The sequence below is a fragment of the Chiloscyllium plagiosum genome, unplaced genomic scaffold (assembly GCF_037043375.1).
Source record: "Chiloscyllium plagiosum isolate Xiang-an unplaced genomic scaffold, Cpla_swu_hap1 HiC_scaffold_7, whole genome shotgun sequence".
Taxonomy (NCBI): domain Eukaryota; kingdom Metazoa; phylum Chordata; class Chondrichthyes; order Orectolobiformes; family Hemiscylliidae; genus Chiloscyllium; species Chiloscyllium plagiosum.
Genome location: NW_028270145.1, coordinates 90,939,660 through 90,961,342, shown reverse-complemented (window position 1 = coordinate 90,961,342; position 21,683 = coordinate 90,939,660). Strand labels below are relative to the sequence as shown.

At 41.7% G+C, this 21,683-nt stretch overlaps 1 protein-coding gene across 3 annotated transcripts in view; it reads right to left on the bottom strand.

Annotated features, from left to right (window-relative positions):
* LOC148149661 (uncharacterized) overlaps positions 1 to 21,683 on the bottom strand; it is a 487,290-nt gene that overhangs the window by 350,161 nt on the left and 115,446 nt on the right. For all 3 annotated transcript variants that reach the window (XR_015757547.1, XR_015757548.1, XM_087988625.1), the window contains exon 3: positions 20,656 to 20,752. Coding sequence is in view for 1 of the 3 variants with exons in the window: in XM_087988625.1 (XP_087844751.1) it covers positions 20,656 to 20,752 (97 nt within the window). In the remaining 2 variants the exon portion in view is untranslated. The remainder of the gene's footprint in view (positions 1 to 20,655; positions 20,753 to 21,683) is intronic.

Sequence of the window (21,683 nt, the reverse complement as noted above, 5' to 3'; positions counted from 1 at the left end):
GGAAGTGATTGCTGGGCCCTTTGCTGAGATATTTGTATCATCGATAGTCACAGGTGAGGTGCCAGAAGACAGAAAGTTGGCTAACGTGGTTCCACTATTTAAGAAGGATGGTAAGAACAAATCAGGGAACTATAGACCAGTGAGACTGATGTCGGTGGTGGGCAAGTTATTGGAGGGAATCCCGAGGGACAGGATGTGCATGTATTTGGAAAGGCAAGGACTGATTAGGGATAGTCGATATGGCTTTATGCATAGGAAATCATGTCTCACAAACTTGATGAGTTTTTTGAAGAAGTAACAGATGATTGATGAGGGCAGAGCGGTGGACGTGATCTATATGGACTTTAGTAAGGCGTTCAACAAGGTTTCCCATGGGAGACTGATTAGCAAGGTTAGATCTCACGGAATACAGGGAGAACTAGCCATTTGGACACAAAGCTGGCTCAAAGGCCGAAGACAGAGGGTGGAGGTGGAGGGTTGTTTTTCAGACTGGAGACCTGTGACCAGTGGAGTACCACAAATATCGGTGCTGGGTCCACTACTTTTCATCATTTATATAAATGATCTCGAAGTGAGCGTAAGAGGTATAGTTAGTAAGTTTGCAGATGACATCAAAATTGGAGGTGTAGTGGACAGTGAAGAAGGTTACCTCAGATTACAACATAATCTTAATGAGATGGGCCAATGGACTGAGAAGCGGCAGATGGAGTTTAATTTAGATAAATGGGAGGTGCTGCATTTTGGGAAAACAAATCTTAGCAGGACTTATACCCTTAATGGTATGGTCCTAGGGTGTGTTGCTGAACAAAGAGACCTTGGAGTGTAGGTTCATAGCTCCTTGAAAGTGGAATTGCAGGTAGATAGAATAGTGAAGAAGGCGTTTGGTATGCTTTCTTTTATTGGTCAGAATACTGAATACATGAGTTGGGAGGTCATGTTGCAGCTGTACAGGACATTGGTTAGGCCACTGTTGGAATATTGCGTGCAATTCTGGTCTCTTTCCTATCGAAAGAATGTTGTGAAACTTGAAAGGGTTCAGAAAAGATTTACAAGGATGTTGCCAGGGTTGGAGGATTTGAGCTATAGGAAGAGGTTGAGTAGGCTAGGGCAGTTTTCCCTGGAGCGTCGGAGGCTAAGGTTTATAAAATCAAGATGGGATAAACAGAAAAAATTCCTTCCATGGGGTAGGGGAGTCCAGAACTAGAGGGCATAGGTTTAGGGTGAGAGGGGACCTAAGGAGCAACTTTTTCACACAGAGGGTGATACGTGTATGGAATGAGAGCCAGAGGAAGAGGTGGAGTCTGGTACAATTAGAACGATGGGTATATGAACAGGAAGGCTTTGGAGGGACATGGGCCGAGGGCTGGCAGGTGGGACTAGAATGGGTTGGGATATATGGTCAGCATGCACGAATTAGACCAAAGGGTCTGTTTCCGTGCTCTATGACTCTATGACTAAATAATCATGAGGAAATGCCAAATGGTGGAGCAGTTGAATAAATACTTTTAATCGTGCAGAATGGCAGAGGAAACTGGTATCAGTCCAAAAATACTAAATTGTGGCTAATGTGTGATGGAGAAGGAGGAACTAATCACAATAACTATCACAAGAGAAAACTTCCCAGGGAAACTGATGATAAAAATGATATGTCCCTTGGATCTATTCGGTCGCATCCCAAGATTTTAACGGAAGTAGTTATAGCGATAGTAGATGCACTGGTAACAATTTTTCAAGAATCCTTTCAACCTGGGAAAGTCCCAGACAACTAGGAAATTGCCAATGTAAAACACTTAATCAAAAAAGGGAGGGAGACAAAAAACAGGCGAGTATAATCCAATCATCTTAATGTCCATCATTTGGAAAATGTTTGAGTTTATAATAAACAAAATAATAAATCATATAGAATTTGGAAATACATAAGATAATGAAGTAGAGTCAGCATGGTGTCATCAAGGGAATATCATGCCTGACAAATTTACTCGAATTCTTTCAGGACGTAACAATGAGGATAGTTAAAGGTTGAGCAGTAATTGTGGCATACTTTGATTCCCGAACATATTTTTGAAAATTTAGTTCATGGGATATGGAATTTGCTGCCTTACCCAGCTTCCCTTGCCTGTCCTGAGTCGATTCTTGATCTGAGTGACTTACTGAGTCTATTTCAGAGGGCAATTAATAGTCACTCACATTACTTGGGTCTGGAGTCACACAAAGGTTAGATCAGGTAAGGATGTCAAATTTTCTTCCCTAAAGCACATTAGTGAACCGGATGCATTTTCACAGTAGTTCACAATGGTTACATTGATTGATATATTGATTAAGTTGTTTATTGTCACGTGTACTGAAGTATAGTGAAAAGTTTTGTTTACGAGCAGTACAGGCATATCATCATAAGCAAAGAAATACAGATTATAGGGTGAAAAAAATTACTTGGGCATGTCGCACCGGGCATTTGCTAGGCAAGATCAACTTTGGCAACATCAATATTATTTGAAGTTAGATAGTACATTCACCAGTCTAATAATGGCCGGGAAGAAGCTGTTCCTGAATCTGCTGGTGCATGTGTTCAAGGTTCTGTATCTTCTTCTTAACGGAAGAGATTGCAGGAGAGCATTGCTGGGGTGTGCTGGGTCCACGGCAGTGAGAGTTATAAATGGAGTTCACGGATGGAAGGTTGGCTTCCATCTTGGTCAGGACTGTGCACGTAACCTTCTGTAATTTCTTAACGTTCTGGGCAGATGCAGTTGCCGTACCAGGCCATTTTGCACCTGGACAGTATGCTTTCAGTGATGTATTTGTAAACGTTGGAGAGGGTCCTTGTAGACTTGCCAAATATGCTGAGCCATCTGAGGAAGAAGAGGCATTGTTGTGCTTTCTCCACCATTACATCGACGTGGGAAGTCCAGGGCAGATTGTCAGTTATTGTCATTTCTAGAAACTTGACACTCTCCATCCACTCAACTTCCGCTCCATTGATGACATGGGGGATATGTTCTCCTCCTCTCTTTCTGAAGTTAATGATCGGTTCTTTAGTTTTGCTGACATTGAGAGAAAGGTTGTTTTTATTGCACCATGTCACCAAGCCCTCTATCTCCTTTCAGTATTATGACTCATCTTTGTTAGATTAGATTAGATTACATTACAGTGTGGAAACAGGCCCTTCGGCCCAACAAGTCCACACCGACCCGCCGAAGCGCAACCTACCCATTCCTCTACATTTACCCCTTTACCTAACACTACGGTGAATTTAGCATGGCCAATTCACCTGACCTGCACATCTTTGGACTGTGGGAGGAAACCGGAGCACCCGGACAAAACCCACGCAGACACGGGGAGAATGTGCAAACTCCACACAGTCAGTCACCTGAGGCGCGAATTGAACCCGGGTCTCCGGCGCTGTGAGGCAGCAGTGCTAACCATTGTGCCACCGTGCCGCCCATAGATATCCATCCTAGCATGGTGGTGTATTGTAGATGGTGTTAGTTTGGAATTTGGCAACCCAGTCATGGGTGTACAGGAGTATAGTAGGGGGCTGAGAACAGATCCTTGGGGAGCTGCAGTGTTGAGTGTTATTGTGAAGGAGATGCAGTTGTCTATCTTTACTGGTTGTGGTCTGTGGATTAGAAAGCTAAGAATCCAGTTACAGAGGGATGAGCCAAGACCAAGGTCTCAGAGTTTTGAAATCAGTCTGAAGGGCATTATGGTGTTAAAGGTGGAGCTTTATCATCGAAATCCTGTAGTCGATGAGTAGGAGTCTGACTTAGGTAACTTGTTGTCCAGATGTTCCAGGGATGAGTGCAGAGCTATAGAAATGGCATCCACTGTGGACCTGTTACATCGATAGGCAAATTGTAGGGGATCGAGGCAGGCTGGGAGATGTCGGCCATGAGCAGCCTCTTAAATCATTTCATGATTTTAGAGCACAGAGCCACTGTGTGATGGTCATTAAAGCATGTTGCATTTGCTTTCTTAGATACTGGGATGATGGTGGTCCTCTTGAATCAGGTGGGGACTTTGGCTTGTAGGAGGGACAGGTTGGAGAAGTCAGTGAATACCTCCCCCAGTTGGCCTGCACAGGATCTAAATGCTCGTCCAAGGACTCTGTCCAGGCCTGTCATTTTTCCTGGGTGACATAGTTACTATTAGGCTATTATAATACATTTATAATACAGTTATAATTTTTTTCTTTGAAATAAAGGCCAGCAGTCCAGTCTATTACCTGAGGAGATTTTTTGCTAGTTTTTTGCGCTTCTCAAATCCATCTGACCTGCAGATTTTCTCATTTAAATAATTTTTTTTTCTACTCACATAACTCATTTGTTAGAGGGAGAAATATTAAAGAGGAATCTTCTGTGTTCTTTAGCACAAGCGATCTTTATTCAGAACTCTGTGGCCACATATATAGGAGGGGCCTGAGACCACCCCGAATCTGGCTTACATGTGGGGGACCCAGTTGCCCTCTTAAACACAGCTCAGATCAGAAGTCAATGATGCTCTGAGTTCCCCAGTGAAATACAACATTTTTATACCTTACAATAATTACATACACCATTGATGTCACTATTAGCCACATCCCCGTAATCTATACATCCAATCCTGTAAACACAAGATCAATCATGGACAACTCCATGGTCATCCCTAGGTCCTCCCATAATCTCATGGTGTCTACTAGATACCTCCATCATATGTTTTTGGGATCTTACAATACTTCTGACAGTTTTATTCCTTCACACATACTTGACAGCTGCATTATTTACCAATTAGATGAATACTTGTTTTTCATTGAGAACTCTTCCAAATTGTGTACCAACTTTAGTATGGAAAATTAGGGAGGATATTAATTTCTACCAATTGTTATATGGTCTTTAAAATCAACTCTAATATAAAGTTCTGTGACATAACCGACAAATTGAGAACTACCCTTCTCTCACTTCAGCCTGAGAGATCAAACAACAGTTCTTCTGACTTACAACTACAGTTTACGGTCCTGCTCTTTGCATGCTGAAAGTCAATTTTGAACTAAAGTTTTATTTTTAAATAAATCTTTACCGTTTCTAATTTAAACACTTCACATTACTATTTATCTTTAGGTAAAAAAAATGAAATTCAATCAATTTATAACTTTACCAAGTCATTAAAAGAAACTTGTTTAGATTCCACAGACAACTACAGGATATAACCGTATCTTCATTCGGTATTTTGTAATCTGTCTTTGTCATTCTTTCCTTGATCTTTGGATATAAAAATTTGTTTGAATTATCTGCATATGCACTTAAGTTTCAATTGTTTATCAATTGTTTATCTATCCGCAGTTGTGACCTCTCTTTTTACAATGTTCCTCTGCCCTCTTCCTGTGCCAATGGTTTTTTAGAGGTCATGTTTACACCATTCATTATTTTATCTTCCCTAATAATGCACTGGGCTTCTTTGCCTACAAACGTTTGCTCAAGAAATGCTCCTAACCTTTTCACATTAATTTGTTGTTTGTTTTTCTAATTCCATAATTATCTAAAAAAATTCAGAATACAGTAGAATTAGACCTTTTTTTTCCACTTTTTACTAAATAACAAGCTTTTAGGACTCTGGCTAAAATAGGCCTTTCAAACACGTCCCTTATTAAAGTGCTTAGATGTTTAGAACTGCCTGTTTACAGAAACCTAATTAACTTCCCTAATATTTCTTTCTACAGAGAATCTTATCTCACCCAATATCTCTGTATAGAGACCACAAGTCTAGCTGTGAATATCTGCTGTATGTAACTGTCAGACACTTTTGGTCATTTTGTGTTAGCTAAAAAAGCCCCAGGCAGCCATCTTGTCAACTTAGTTGTGGGCTACTACAACACTGTACACATCATTCTATGGACTCCATGTCAGAGAATAGGATATGTAATAGAATCCCTACAGTGTGGAAACAGGTCATTCGGCCCAACAAGTCCACACTGACCCTCTGAAGGGTATCCTACCCAGACCCCTACCCTATTACCCTACATTTGCCCCTGGTTAATGCACCTAGCCCACACGTCCCTGAACGCTCATCTTCATGGTCTATCTTCCAACCTATTTCTGTGGTATCTGTGAAGTTGGTGATATTACAATTGCTTTAACATCTAAATCATTAATAGATATTGTAAATTGTGACTTAGTACTGATCACTGTGGGCACTTCACTAGTTATAGCTTCCCTAAAAAGGCCCCTTTATCCCAACTCTCTTCTATTAGTTAAGCTATCCTAAAAATAGTGTTTTGCTAAGTTAGTTTTGCTAAAACTATACAAAGTGCTAGTTAGACCACAGCTGGAATACTATGAACAGTTTTGGGTCTCTTATTTAAGGAAGGATTTATTGCACGAGAGACTATCCAACAAAGGTCTGATAACAGGCATGGAGGGACTATCTTATGAGGAAGCTTGAGTATATTTGGCCTGCAGAATGAGAGCCGACCTTGTTTAAATATGCAAGAGTCTTAGAGTGCTTGTTAGGATAGATGCAGAGAGATTATTTTCCCTTTTGGGAGAATCTAGGATCAGAGGGCATAATGTCAAAGTAAGGGGCTGTCCATTTAAGAGAAAGATGGGGGGGGGGGGATCCAAGATGGCGGCGACCCAGCAAGTCTGAGTCTATAGTGCTCCTCCCAAGACTTGGGCAAAGTGGGTCACCCACCCCCACCACACTCACCAAATCATTTAAAATAGCTGTTTAATTTAATTAGTTGCTTCGTATTAAATTTAAACAATCTAATCTTTAGTAAAAATGACTAAAGGGAAGGGAGCCCGCAGCTCTCAGCAAGCAGGATCCCCTCCCCCACCCTCTCCAACTGCAGCAGAGGCGTCCACAGCCGCCCTGGGGGACTTACCTATGGTGGCAAGCCTTGTGGAAATGATCTCCAAACTGGATGCGAAGATCGACGCTTTCGTTGAAGAATCCCGAAGTCAATGGGACTCACTCTTGGCCGCGCTGCAAAAGCACGACCGAGACATTAAGGAAATCGAGCCCGAGTCGGAGGGGCGGAGCTAAAGGCCGTGACCTCTGAAACTACAGCACAATCGTCTGTGGATCGGGTCCGGACTCTTGAACAGCAAGTCCGGACCTTAGAGAATCATATTGATGACCTCGATAATCGAGGTCATCGAAAAAATATTCGTTTGCTGGGCCTTCCCGAACGGGAAGAGGAAGACCAGCTTACAGCGTTTCTCGAGCAGTGGTTGCCACAGCTTTTAAATCTGGAGGCTGGATCAGGCCAGGAAAGGGTGGAATGGGCCTACCGGATCGCAATACGCGGGCCCGGTTCGAACCAGCGCCCCCGCCCGGTCCTGTTCCGGCTGCAGAGCTATAGGGAGAGGCAGATACTCCTAGAAGCTTCTAGAAATCTTGGAAAAGATTCCCAAGCCATGATCTATAAAGGATCCAAGATCATGTTATTCCAGGACTTTTCCTCAGCTCTGGTCCAAAAGAAGAAGGCATTCGATGAGGTGAAGAAGTGTTTAAGGGACTTAAATATTCAGTACTCCTTATGTTACCCAGCGACGCTATGCTTTAACCATGAAGGATCCGTGTATAACTTTGGATCGCCGGAAAAGGCCAAGGAATTTTTGGACTCTCTTAGATAAATTGTAAGAGATAATGGATGTTGGTTTGCCTTTCCCCCACTCTGGTTTATATCCCCCCCCTTTTTCTTTTTTCTTACCTTACTGTTTAATATTATCTTGGGGGGTGGGGAGAGGGATTTATTTATTTGTTCTCTATTTAACAATTTTCTCCCCCCCTTGGGGTTGTTTTTTTTATTATTCTATGTATGTGGGTATGTATGTATGTGTGTATATATATATATATATATGTGTGTATGTATGTGTATGTATATGTATATATATATATATATGTATATATATAAGCCGGGGGGTTTAGTTAATGTTGGTGGGGGGAGGTGGTTACCTTATTCTATTTTACCTCTGTCTCTAGGAGCGGGGTTGTTTTCCCTTGTTATTTTGTATTATTATATTTAATTATTATTTGTTGAGGTTGTAATTTTATAGTTATATATGTTTATACACGGTATTAACATTACCAAATATATCCAGGTGTTGGTGTGGGTGGGGGTAGGATGCTCACTGTTAACTCTAGCTTTGTATTATATCTGAATTCTCCTCATCCTGTTGAGGAGTGCTTGGGTCAGGGATGGGGCATTGGTTGGGAGAGGATACGATGGACTTTTGGAAAGGAAGTGACACCCCCTGGAATCAAGGGGGAAAATCTCCATTTAAATACGTTTTATTTTTTTTTATTATTTAGAAATAGTTTTTTATGATACTGTTGTGAGTGTATTAGAGAGCCTTTATTTTTGTGAATTTTATATGCTCTATGCTCGGGATGTTCTGGATAGGGTTTCCCCTCCCGAGGGATCTCGGATTTGCCCGGATGATTATGGTTGATCAGTCGGTTAAGTGGTGCACCTGGAATGTCAAGGGGAGTAATTCGCCAGTCAAAAAGAAGAAAATATTATCAAATCTTAAGAAAGAAAGAGTTGATTTAGCTTTCCTACAGGAGCCACACCTGTCGGATAAAGAACACTTGAAATTATGACAGGGTGGATTTGATCAGGCCTTTTTTTCTTCTTTTAGCTCAAAAAGTAGGGGAGTTGTTATTCTTGCTCGGAAGAATTTCCCTTTCAAAATCCTAAATCAGGTAAAAGATGAATCTGGACGATATATTTTGATTAAAGCCCTTATAAATGGAGAGGAATATGGGATTTTAAATTTGTACTGCCCCCCGGCACACCGCTTTAAATTTATAACGGAAGCCTTCTCAAAATTGATGGCTCTTGATGCCCGTCATACAATTATAGGGGGAAACTTTAATTGTATTATGGATCCGGAAATTGATAGGATTCCCAATAGCACTGCAGGAGTATCTCCCAGATCGAGACAATTGGTGGATCTGAACAAAGAATTAGGATTAGTAGATATATGGAGATGTCTTCATCCACAGGGCAGAGATTTTTCTTTTTACTCCAATCCACATAAATGTCAACCAGAATTGATATGTTTTTTGACCCTCGATTCTTTTAAATTCCATATAATTCCTGTAAAATAGGTAGTATAGCAATTTCCGACCACGCTGCTGTATATATGGAAACCAAGGCGAGGAACAACGGGACATCCCCTCAGCATTGGCGTATGGACCCCTTCCTAATGAAAGATAGTAAATTTGTAAAGTACTTCTCTCAAGAATTTAAAACTTTTTTAGAAATTAATTTAGGTACAGCGAGCAACCCATCAATGATGTGGGAGACCATCAAAGCTTACGCGCGAGGTTTGATCATCTCTTACTCAGCGACCCAGAAAAAAAATTAAAGGGAGAACATCAGGGTCTGCTCGAAGCTCGCTTAAAAGCAGCTGAAACAGCATATGCTGATAGACCTTCTATTATTAAATTGCAAAGGATTATGGCCCTTAGGACAGCTCTAAACACTACGCTTACCCAAACGGCTAAGAGGGAATTATTATTTGCAAAACAAAGGTTAGATGAATTTGGCGACAAACCGGGTAGATACTTAGCATTTCTTGCAAAGGAAAAAAATGCCCCTCAAACTATCACGTCTATCAAGGAAAGTACGGGTATTTTGACTCATGATCATAAAAAGATTAACGCAATCTTTAGAAAATTTTATTCTGATTTATATAAATCGCAGGATTGTCAAGACAGGACTAGGAGGATGAGATCATTTTTTAAAAATTTGACCTTTCTGGGCCTAACTCCGGAACAGATATCGGTCCTAAATGCTCCCCTAACAGTCCAAGAAATACTTGACGCAATCAGGCAATTTCAGAGCGGTAAAGCACCTGGCCCAGATGGCTTTCAAGCTGAATTCTATAAAGAATTTACAGAAATATTGGCTGGTCCACTTATGGACATGTATAACTATGCATATAGTCAGGGCTGTCTCCCACCTTCGCTGAAAGAGACGAATATCTCTCTTATCCTTAAAAAAGGAAAGGATCCAGAAGATTGTACAGACCAATATCCTTGCTAAATGTAGATTTTAAAATCCCTTCTAAAACGTTAGCATTGAGACTAGAAAGGGTACTGCCACATATCATAAAGGAGGATCAGACGGGGTTTATTAAGGGCCGTAGATCATCCAATAATATTAGAAGGGTTTTGAATGTGATTCAAGCCTGCCATCGGGGAAAGATACCAGGAGTAGTAGTTTCATTAGACGTGGAAAAGGCATTCGATAGGGTTGAATGGTCATATTTGTTTTACGCACTGGAAAGTTTTGGCGTTGGAAAGGTGTTTACCAAATGGGTCTCAACATTGTATAGTGATCCCAAAGCAGTTGTGGTTACCAATGGATTAGGTTCGGATAGCTTCAGTGTGGGTAGGGGCTGCCGTCAGGGATGTCCTCTCTCGCCATTGCTATTTAGGCTAATAATTGAACCACTAGCAGAAGCTATACGAGCTGATCCTAATATAATGGCCCCGAGGATTGGTACAGGTAAACATAAAATTGCCCTTTATGCAGATGATGTTCTTCTATTCCTCAGTAATTCTCTGATGTCTGTACCTCGCTTAATCCAAGTTATTAATACATTTAGCGCATTCTCAGGCTATAAAATTAATTTCTCAAAATCGGAAGCTATGCCAATGGGTGGTCTTGCTATGATACCCCACTTATTGGACGGATCCCACTTTCCCTTTCGGTGGTCCCTGGAGGGTTTTTTATATTTAGGCATTTTTATTACCCCAGTATTTGGTCAGTTATACAAGGCTAACTTTGTGCATTTACTGGAAAGGATAAGGCAGGACCTCCAGCGATGGGGAGACCTTCCAATTTCCTTGCTGGATAGAATAGCACTAATTAAAATGAATGTCCTGCCCCTTCTCCTATACCCTATGAGAATGCTTCCGGTGATGCTGCTGAGGCTGGCACTTCGTAAATTATATGGCTGGTTGGGTTCCTTTATCTGGCCCCTCATTAAGATGAAGAAGCTACAGCTCCCACAGGCAAGGGGAGGATTGGACTTCCCAGATTTTAGGAAATATCACTTAAGTTCCCTATTAAATTACAAAGCTGATTGGGTCTTGTCTGATCCACAATCAATCTAGCTGGACATCGAGGCCTCTCAAGTAAAATACCCACTTATTAACCTTTTATTTTCAGACAAGAGGAAAATCATTACAGATCACTGTAAAAACCCTATAATACTAAACACAATTAAAGCTTGGAATATAATGCGGCAAAATGAGGGCAACTCACATAAAACATCCCCCTATGCGCTGATAGTGGGAGCATGGAGATTCCAACCGGGGTTTACAGATGTCACTTTTAAACTCTGGAGATCCAGGGGTATCTCATGTCTAGGGGACCTATTTAAAGATGGGGTCGTGATGTCTTTTGAACAGCTGCGTCAGAAATTCGGATTACCTAGTGGACCTCTATGGATACTTCCAAATTCAAGACTATATATGGAAGAAGACTACGTTATTAGATAGTCTTTGTAAATCAGATAGAGAATGTAGAGTACTACAACCAATGGGGGTATACTCCATCAGTACTATTTATCATTTACTACATGATGAAGTATCGGGAGATATGGACAATCTGCTTAAAACATGGGATCAAGAATTGGGACTAGAAATCTCTAATGAAATGTGGAATAACATTTGGGAAAACGCCAGAAGAATCAACATCTGTAACAGAACTCAGGCCATCTAGCTGAAGATACTTCATAGGGCCCATATAGCACCGAATCGATTGGCAAAATTTAAGGCAGGAGCATTTCCAATGTGCCCCAAATGTAAAATAGAGGTGGGCACTCTTGTACATTGCCTATGGACCTTTATAAGATCCGTAGATACTGGACTAAAGTAGCAAGTACCCTGACAGAAATTTTAGGAACGGAAATTAAAGTGGACCCTGTATCTCTCCTTTTGGGCTTTTCGAACTTTCCCTCCCTGGACATTACGGGAAGAGACTATTTTCTATTCTCTCTTTCTGTGCAAGGAAAAATATTTTGGTAAACTGGGTGGCTGAGGGCCCCCTGGACTTTCAAATTGGCACAGATTAATTATGGAATGTATTCCCCTTGACTTCCTTACAAATATGGTGCACCGAAAGACCGAATTATTTTATAAAATATGGCAGCCCTTCTTGAATTGTATGAATACAGATATTTCGGCCATCCTAACAAGGGCTTTTATTTAATTGAGGTTACGAACCTGGCTGGTCCGGGGCCCCTTAGGAGAGGAATCCCGCTCGAATACGGGTTTTGTTACATTTGATGTTAACACATTCTGAGCATGTATCTCACTACCCAATTTCTGTGTTATCCGTTGTTTTTTTTTCTCTCTTTCTCTTATTTGAATAATGTAAGAGACTTAAATATACAGTCTGGTTAGTTGTAGGTTAGATTAGTAGTTAGTTGAGTTTTGTTTCTTTTTCTTTCTCGGTATTTTTCTTTTGTTAAATTTTGGCTATTATATATTTAAGATTTAATTGTATATCAATGTTTGTACTTGAGAGTTTTGTTTATTTTTGTAAACTTGTGAAAATGTTAAATTTCTAATAAAAATGTCTATTAAAAAAAAGAGAAAGATGGGGACAAAATCTTCTCTCTCAGAGGGTAGTGAATCTGTGGAACTCTATCATTCTCATATTGTATCGTATTGTTAGGTCATACTGTATATTTAAGGTTGAGATGGATAGATTTCTATTCAGTGAGGGAATCAAGGGTTATGGGGTAAGGCATGAAAGTAGAGGTGAGGGATTATCAGATTAACCATGATCCCATAGAATGGCAGAGCAGATTCAATGGGCCAAGTGACCTAATTCTACACTTAAGTCTATTGTCTTATGGACAACAATATATTTCACAAATGTGAATTAAGCATGTCTACAGTGACCAGTTTAGTTTTGTCACAGAAATAATTAAGCTCCATCTTGACATAATATTCACACCAGATGACAGTTAATATTTGAAAGAGTGAATAGCCATTGTCAGGAGGATTGGAAATAGTCAGGAAGCTAATACATAGCCTCGCTTCATAGCAGTTTGGAGTTTGAAGGCACCTGATTCAGATTTCACACTCAAGACAGTTGGAGTCATCAAGAAGCAGTTGCAGGATTATAAAGAAGTTTCTTGGGCATCCCAATCTTTGGAGTCCAGTCCATAGAGCTTCATGATTTTCTCGGTCACATACTTTACTTAATTTGAAGAATAGCATTAAATTCTGATGTTGTTCTCAAGGATTTTTGTGTATTTGACTGACAACAAAGACTGAGTTCCGCTGGATGTTGAAAGACACTCTATAAAACTGGAAAGGTTTCTTCAACCAGAGACAGTTAGTGACTCAGGAGAATACATGTCAGGGGGATTTTCCCTTCTATGGATAAGAGAGAAAAATCTCAATAGTTTTTCACATCATGAATTCTCTGTCTTCCAGAAGTTACTTACAATCATTAAATTTCTGAAGTTGGGGATAATGATGTGGAACTCTTCTTCCTCCCAAACTTGGAGCAATTATGCATGCTGACTTCATGTGAGAATAAGCCCATCAGCTTTGAAGACCTCACTGGAATAACATTATGGCTGCAGGCACTGTTTTCCTTTTTAATCGCCTCTCATTATATTGTACACCTCTATCAAGTCACCTCTCTTCCTTCTTATCTCCAATGTGAAAAGACCTGGTTCACTCAACCGCCCTTCATAAAACAAGCCCTCCACTCCAGGCAGCATCCTGGTAAATCTCCTCTGCACTCTCTCTAAAGCATCTACATCCTTCCTATATTGAGGTGACCAGAACTGGGCACAATATTCCAAGTGTGGTCTAACCAGGGTTTCATAGAGCTGCAGCAAGTCCTCATGGCTCCTAATCTCAATGCCTCTGTTAATGGAAACCAAAACACCATACGACTTATTAACAACCCTATCAACTTGGGTGGCAACTTTGAGAGATCTACGTACGTGGGCCCCAAGATCTTGCTGTTCCTCTACACTGCCAAGGACCCTGTCTTTAATGCTGTCTTCAGCATTCAAATATGAACTTCCAAAATGAACCACTTCACATTTACCGAGGTTGAACTCCATCTGCCACTTCTCAGCCCAGCTCTGCATCCTGTCAATGTCTTGTAGCCTGCAACAGCCCTCGACACTATGTACAACACTTTTGTGTCATCAGCAAACTTGCTAATCCACCCTTCCACTTCTTCATCCAAGTCATTTGTAAAAACTACAAAGAGCAGAGGCCCAAGAACAGATCGCTGCGGGACCCCACTGGTCACTGAGCTCCAGACGGAATACTTTCCTTCCACTACCCCTCACTGTCTTCTTTTGGCCAGCCAATTCCGTATCCAGACAGCCATATTTCTCTGTATCCCATACCTCCTGACTTTCCATACTGTGGGGAACATTACCAAATGCCTTACTGAACTTCGATTATCTGGCATTCGATTATCCGAATTTCAGATGATCTGGACAAGATCACAAGGTCCCAATGTTTAGCCAAGTTGTATTATCCGGCATTCAAATATCCGAACAAAATATTCCCGCCCGTGTCCTTCAGATAATCGAGGTTCCTCTATACACCACATCCACTGCTCAATCTCCATCAACTTGTCTTGTCACATCCTCAAAGAACGCAATAAGACTTGTGAGGCATGACCTACCCCTCATAAAGCCATGTTGACCATCTTTAATCAAAGTATGTTTTTCCAAATAGTCATAAATCCTATCACTCAGAATCCTTTCCAGTACCTTGCTTACCACAGACATAAGACTGAGTGGTATGTATTTCCCAAGATTGCCCTACTCCCTTTCTTGAACAGAGGAACAATATTCACCTCCCTCCAATCAGCCAGTACTACTCCCATGGAGAGTGAGGATGCAAAGATCATCGCCAGAGGCAGTTGTGGTCACTGTCACCAAAATGCTCTCCCACCGAGAGATCTGACACTTTAGATTTAGATTTAGATTAGATTACATTACAGTGTGGAAACAGGCCCTTCGGCCCAATAAGTCCACACCGGCCCGCTGAAGCGCAACCCACTCATACCCCTACATTTACCCCTATACCTAACACTATGGGCAGTTTAGCGTGGCCAATTCACCTGACCTGCATATCTTTGTGACTGTGGGAGGAAACCGGAGCACCCAGAGGAAACCCACGCAGACCCGGGGAGAACGTGCAAACTCCACACAGTCAGTCGCCTGAGGCGGGAATTGAACCCGGGTCTCTGGCGGTGTGAGGCAGCAGTGCTAACCACTGTGCCACCGTGCCGCCCCCGGCTCATTGCCTAGCACCAAATCCAATATGGCCTCTCTCCTAGTTGGCCTATCTATATATTGAGTCCTGGGCACACCTAACAAAATTGGCTCCATCCAGACCCCTGCACTGAAGAAGTTCCAATCAATATTGGGGAAGTTGAAGTCACCCATAACAACACCTCTATTACGTCTGCATCTTTCCAAGATCTGCTGTCCACCAACAAACATTCCTGCTCCTGTGAAATTCATGTCTCCATTATGGCTGCAACATCATAGTTCCAAGTACTGATCCATGCACTAAGTTCATCATTCTTAATCCTGATACTCCTTGCATTGAAACAGACATGCTTTAACCTATCCCTTTGCCCTATCAACTGTGTATCCTTTTTGACAGACTCTCTGCATTGTATTTCTGCCCGATCAACAACTACCGTTTCCTCTGATCTGTAGCTCTGGTTTCCATCTCCCTGCCAAACTAGTTTAAACCCTCCCGAAGTGCTCCAGCAAATCTCCCGTCCAGGACATTGGTTCCCTCCAGTTTATGTGCAACCGGTCCTTCAGGTACAGGTTCCACCTTCCCCAGAAGGTACCTCAATGATCTATGTATGTGAAGCCCTCCCTCCTGCACCAATCCAGCAGCCATGTGTTTAGCTGCACTTGCTCCCTGTTCCTCACGTCATTAGCACATGGCACCGGTAATAATCCTGAGATTATTAATCTGCTAGTCCTACTTTTTAGCTTCCAACCTGAATTGAATTGAACTTATTGTCACGTGTACTGTGGCACAGTGTAAAGCTTTGTTTTGTGAGCAATATAGGTGGACCACATAGTTGAATAGCATAGATAAGTAAATAATAGGTTAACAGCAGCAAAAACCAAACACAGGTACAGGCAAATGCTAAGAGTTTGTGAGTCCATTCAGCATTCTAACAACAGGGTAGAAACTGTTTCTAAATTGGCTGATAGTTGTGTTCAGGCTTCTGCACCTTTTCCTAATGATAGAGGTTGTAGAAAAACATTGCCAGATTGGGTTGGATCTTTGAGAATGCTGGCGGCCTTTCCTTGACAGCGGGCCTGGTACGTGGATTCTGTAGCTGAGAGGTTGGCCTTTGTGATTGTCCAGGCTGAGTTCACCACTCTCTGTAACCATCTCTGATCTTGAATGGTACAGTTGCCATACCAGGTAGTGATACATCCAGACAGAATGGTCTCGATGGCGCACCTATAAAAGTTGGCAAGGGTATTCGCTGTCATGCCAAATTTCCTCAGCTGCCTGAGGAAGAAGAGACATTGTTGGGCCTTTGTAACCAGTGCGTCCACATGAAGAGTCCAAGAAAGCTTGTTGTTGATGACCACTCCCAGGAGCTTGACACTCTCCACTCATTCCACCTCTGTGCTGCTAATGTGTAGGGGGGCATGAGTAACATCCCACCGAAACTCAGTAATGAGTTCCTTGGTTTTGCCAGCATTGAGAGTTAGACTGTTCTCAGTGTATCATTTTTCCTGGTCGTCCACTTCCCGTCTTGAGTCTGTTTTGTCACCATCTGAGATTCAACTGACTATGGTGGTGTCATCATCGAACTTGTAAATGGCATTAGTCTCGTCTTGAGCGACACAATCATGCGTACACAGTGTGCAGTAGGGCGCTGCGTATGCACCCCTGGGGGCTCCAGTGTTGAGTGTTAGTGATGATGAAATATTGTCCCCATTCTTCACTGACTGTGACCTGTGGGTCAGGAAACTGAGGATCCAGTTGCAGAGAGTGGGGCTTAGTCCGAGATTACTAAGTTTGGTAATCAGTTTCGAGGGGATATTGGTGTTGAAAGCTGAACTATAGTCAATGAGTAGGATTTTTACATAGTTGTTCTTGGTATCAAGATGGTCTAGAGAGGAGTGAAGGGCAAGTAATATGGCATCTGACGTGGATCTGTTGGTCCAATAGGCAAATTGGAGTGGGTCAAAAGTAGTGGGGAGGCTGGAGTTGATTAATGCCATGACCAGCCTTTCAAAGCACTTCATGACGACCGAAGCTAGGGCCACTGGGCAGTAGTCATTGAGACGTGCTGCATGAGCCTTCTTAGGCAGAGGGATGATGTTGGCCATCTTGAAACAGGCAGGGACAGTGGCCTGCTGCACGGATAGGTTGAAGATGTCTGAGAAGACCTCTGCCAGTTGATCTGCACATGTTCTGAGTGCATGGCCTGGTACTCCGTCTGGTCCCATCGCTTTCCTTGTATTCACCCAAAGTAAAACTGTTCTGACCACTGATGCAGAGACTGTTGGGATAGGTTCATCATGACGTGTTGGAATAGGTATTATTGCTCCACTGAAATTCTGCTCAAAACGAGCATAGAAGGCGTTGAGATCATCTGGGAGGGATGTCTTATCGTCTGCTTTCTTGCATCTAACTCCTTGAAATCACTTTTTAAATCATCATCCCTTTTCCTGACTATGTGCCAATGACTTCTGGCTGCTCACCCTCCTCCTTCAGAGCTTTGTAGACTCAATTAGAGATATCTTGGACCCTGGCACCTGGGAGGCAATGTATCTTCCGGGAATACCGTTCGTGACCACAGAATCTAGTGCTTTTCTATTGTCCCCCCTTCCCTTCTGAGCCACAGAGCCAGGCTCAGTGCCAGAGACCTGGCCACTATAGCTTTCCTGATAGGTTGTGCTCCCAACAGTATCCAAAATGGTATACTTATTATTGAGGGGAACAGCCATAGGAGTTCCCTGCTTTGTCTGTCTGTTCCCTTTCTGTCCCCTGAATGTAACCCACCTACCCGCAGATGAAATCAGTTGAGTCACTAGTGGTGGCCTTTGTCTCCCACATCCTACAGGAGGAGCATGCAACTGCCCTAACATCCATTCCCACTGTTCTGAATTCCCAAAGGTAATTGAAAAAAAACTAGTAACTTTACCGATTCGGCGCACAGAACCTTTTTTGTTTGGTTGGGGGGAGGATGTGTGGGAAACATTATCTAAGTAGTGTTTCTGGTAAAGCAACCATCCAAATGTGTTATCTTACTTACTCAGCAATCCCATGTCTATTCCTGCTCAGTGTGTGCTCCGCCTATTCACAAGATAAGTTATTAAATGATTAATTTACCTTCCCGGCAGCTCCCTGGTCCTCGCTCTCACCACTCCTGCTGCTGCTGCTGCAAAAATGGAGGCCGCTGATCCCACAAGGTGAGTTTTTTAAAGGAGGAATTTACCTTCCTGGCAGTCCTCTGGCCCTAGCTTATTTGCTTATTGAAGTGGTTCCATTGTTGGTTCTACAACTATGGGCGGCACGGTGGCACAGTGGTTAGCACTGCTGCCTCGCAGCGCCAGAGACCCGGGTTCAATTCCCGCCTCAGGCGACTGACTGTGTGGAGTTTGCATGTTCTCCCCATGTCTGCGTGGGTTTCCTCCGGGTGCTCCGGTTTCCTCCCACAGTCCAAAGATGTGCAGGTCAGGTGAATTGGCCATGCTAAATTGCCCATAGTGTTAGGTAAGGGGTAAATGTAGGGGTATGGGTGGGTTACACTTCGGCGGGTCGGTGTGGACTTGTTGGGCCGAAGGGCCTGTTTCCACACTGTAAAGTAATCTAATCTAATCTAATCTAATCTAATCTAATCTAATCTAATCTAATGTACCATAGGGTACTGGGGTAATGCCTAATGAGTTTGCATGGTCGAAGCACTGTTAATAATGTTCTTTCCAACATTGATGCATGGTATTGGCATTCTTAAGAAGAGAATGTTGTGAGTGAAGAATATTTTGTCCATTTGTTCTTGGTTTCTAGATGACCTTAGTGGGTTCAAGAGGGTTTTTGTGAATCACAATGGTCAGCATATTGCTGGAACTCCCGTTTTTTTCACTTCACATCACATGTCGTTTATTGTCTGAATTTGTGTGTCAGCCTTGAGCTACCTTCTTGAATTGTGACTATTGGTTCTGCTGCCGAAAACCTGCTTGTTTTTGTCAAGGGGGTTCACGTATTTCAGTATTGTTTTGGTTAAATCAATTGTGGTGATGCTGATGCTCAAATCTAATGTTCTGAGTACAAGTGTCTCATATAGGGTGACTGTACTTAATTCCAGTCTTCTAAAACTGAGTTGGCTAATGAAGATCTTCCAGACTAGTTGCAAACTAAATTTGGAATTGCATAGATTTTGCATCAAGGTCCGACACCAGCTTAATAGAATCATAGAATCCCTCCAGTGTAGAATCAGGCCAGTCAGCCTGTCAAGTCCACATAGGCCCCTCCTAAGAGCATTCTAGATTCAGCCAGATCTACCTCCTGACTAGCTCTGTAACACCTCATTTCCCATGGCTAATCCATTTAGCCTGCATATCCGTGGGCACCATGGGCAATTTAGCATGGCCAATCCACTTAATCTGCACATCTTTGGAGTGTGGGAGGAAACCGGAGTACCTAGAGCAAACCACACAGACATGGAGAGAACGTGCAAACTCTACACAGGCAGTTACCCAAGGGTGGAATCGAATTGTGATCCTTGGTGCTGTGAGGCAACAGTGCTAATCACTGTGTTACTGTATCACCAACTTTGCCAGATTACCATACTAAAGTCATACAAGACTGTCCTAGATACCCTTGCAATCTGTAAGATTTCCCCTGGCACAAGACACTCCAATAAAAAATTATTCCCCTTTGATTCCTTCTCAGCTCAAGAGCTGAACAAACATAGTTGAAATTCTGTTCCAAAAGCTTAAGAGCTTTAATTCTTCCAACAGTGCACACATAGATTTCCATAATAAATAGCAAATTACTGGCCCATCTATCTGTTATGTTCACCGAAGGGCATATCGATATCCTTCCTTTGCATCCTTCCTTAATACTGTGTAATTGCTGTGGCATTATTGATTAAATTTAATTCTAATCAAGATGTGTAGCTCGGCATATTTGCACGGTCAAATGATTATAAATAAACTGAAAATAAGGCATTGGAGCAGCAAAATAAATTCTCAGAATAAATAGCAAAATGGTGCTTGTATAACAATAATAAAAAGTAAAGTTTTGCAACATTTGCTCCATATAAATTATGCAAACTGCTGTTAATATGTTATGCTTGTATTTAAATCTGTAAATTGTAGATCAACTCTTCTTATCTCCTTTTTGACTCTTTTGTTTATTCTTTTAAGTGGATGTTCTTTGGATATTGATCTTCATTCCAGCAGAAACAGAGAAACTATCAAAACACTTAATTTCAATATCTCACCAAGGCTGTACTGACAGAACATTCCAAACCCGTGAATATTAACATCTAAGAGAATAAAAGCCTCAGGTGTATGGAACCACACACCATTCTGACTTTGAACTATATTCCCTGTCTCAGAGTCAAAATCTTGCCACTCACTTCCTGACAATACTGTGGATTTACCTACCTACCATGGACTGAAGTGGTTCAAGAAGACAGTACCACAAACTTCTTGAGGGCAAGTAGAGATGGACAATGACTGCTGGCCAAATGAGTGCACGCCACAACCTTTGAATAAATAAAAACATAATCATGATAAACATCTCTAGTGAATCTCCTCATAATCAATTTTACTGACTATCAATCAATGTTTCAAATGTTGTCATATAAATGAGGTCCCTCACCAGTTTTAAATTGCCTGATTTGTATCCGAACCCTATCCAAGGCCTCATCAACCTTCCTGGAGCAGAATGCCTAGAAGCAAACATAATAATCTAACTGAGGCATAAGCAGTATTGCTGCATCAACACTTAATAGCATGTTTTTGCTGTTGTCCTATATACTTTCATTTATAAAGCCAAGAATCCCACACACCTTATCAAGATGAGCTATTACGTTCAAAGATGAGTGTATGATCTATTCATTTGATATCTAATTGGTGCCATTTTACGTGATGCTAAGTCCGATGGAGTGGCATTGTAATGATAGAAATATCTCTGCACCTTCGATAACAGACTCCACTATATATATATGTATATTTATATATATATATGTAATATATATATAGACAATCATCACAAACTGTGAGTTCCATTATAATGGCAAAGCTTGGAACAATAAATACAAGCAACATTAAACAAAATATCAAGACAAATGCTGATCATACAAGCAATAAATCGTCTATGGAAAAGATGAAGTTTGATCTCAAAATGGCAATTAAAAGAAAAATAAATACATATTTGCATTCATATAGTGCCTTTCTTGGCTTTCGTGTTCACTAAAGTGTTATCTGATCAATTAGATATATCAGCAATGCAGTCACTCTTATGTTGCAGGAAACATGGGGCTAGATTAAAGTGGTGCTGGAAAAGCACAGCAGGTCAGGTAGCATCCGAGGAGCAAGAAAATCGATGTTTTGCCTGTTGTAGGAAACATGTCAAATGTTGTCTAAAATGCGTGCTGTTTTTGCAGAGCATATACATAGTGCCTTAATTCTAGA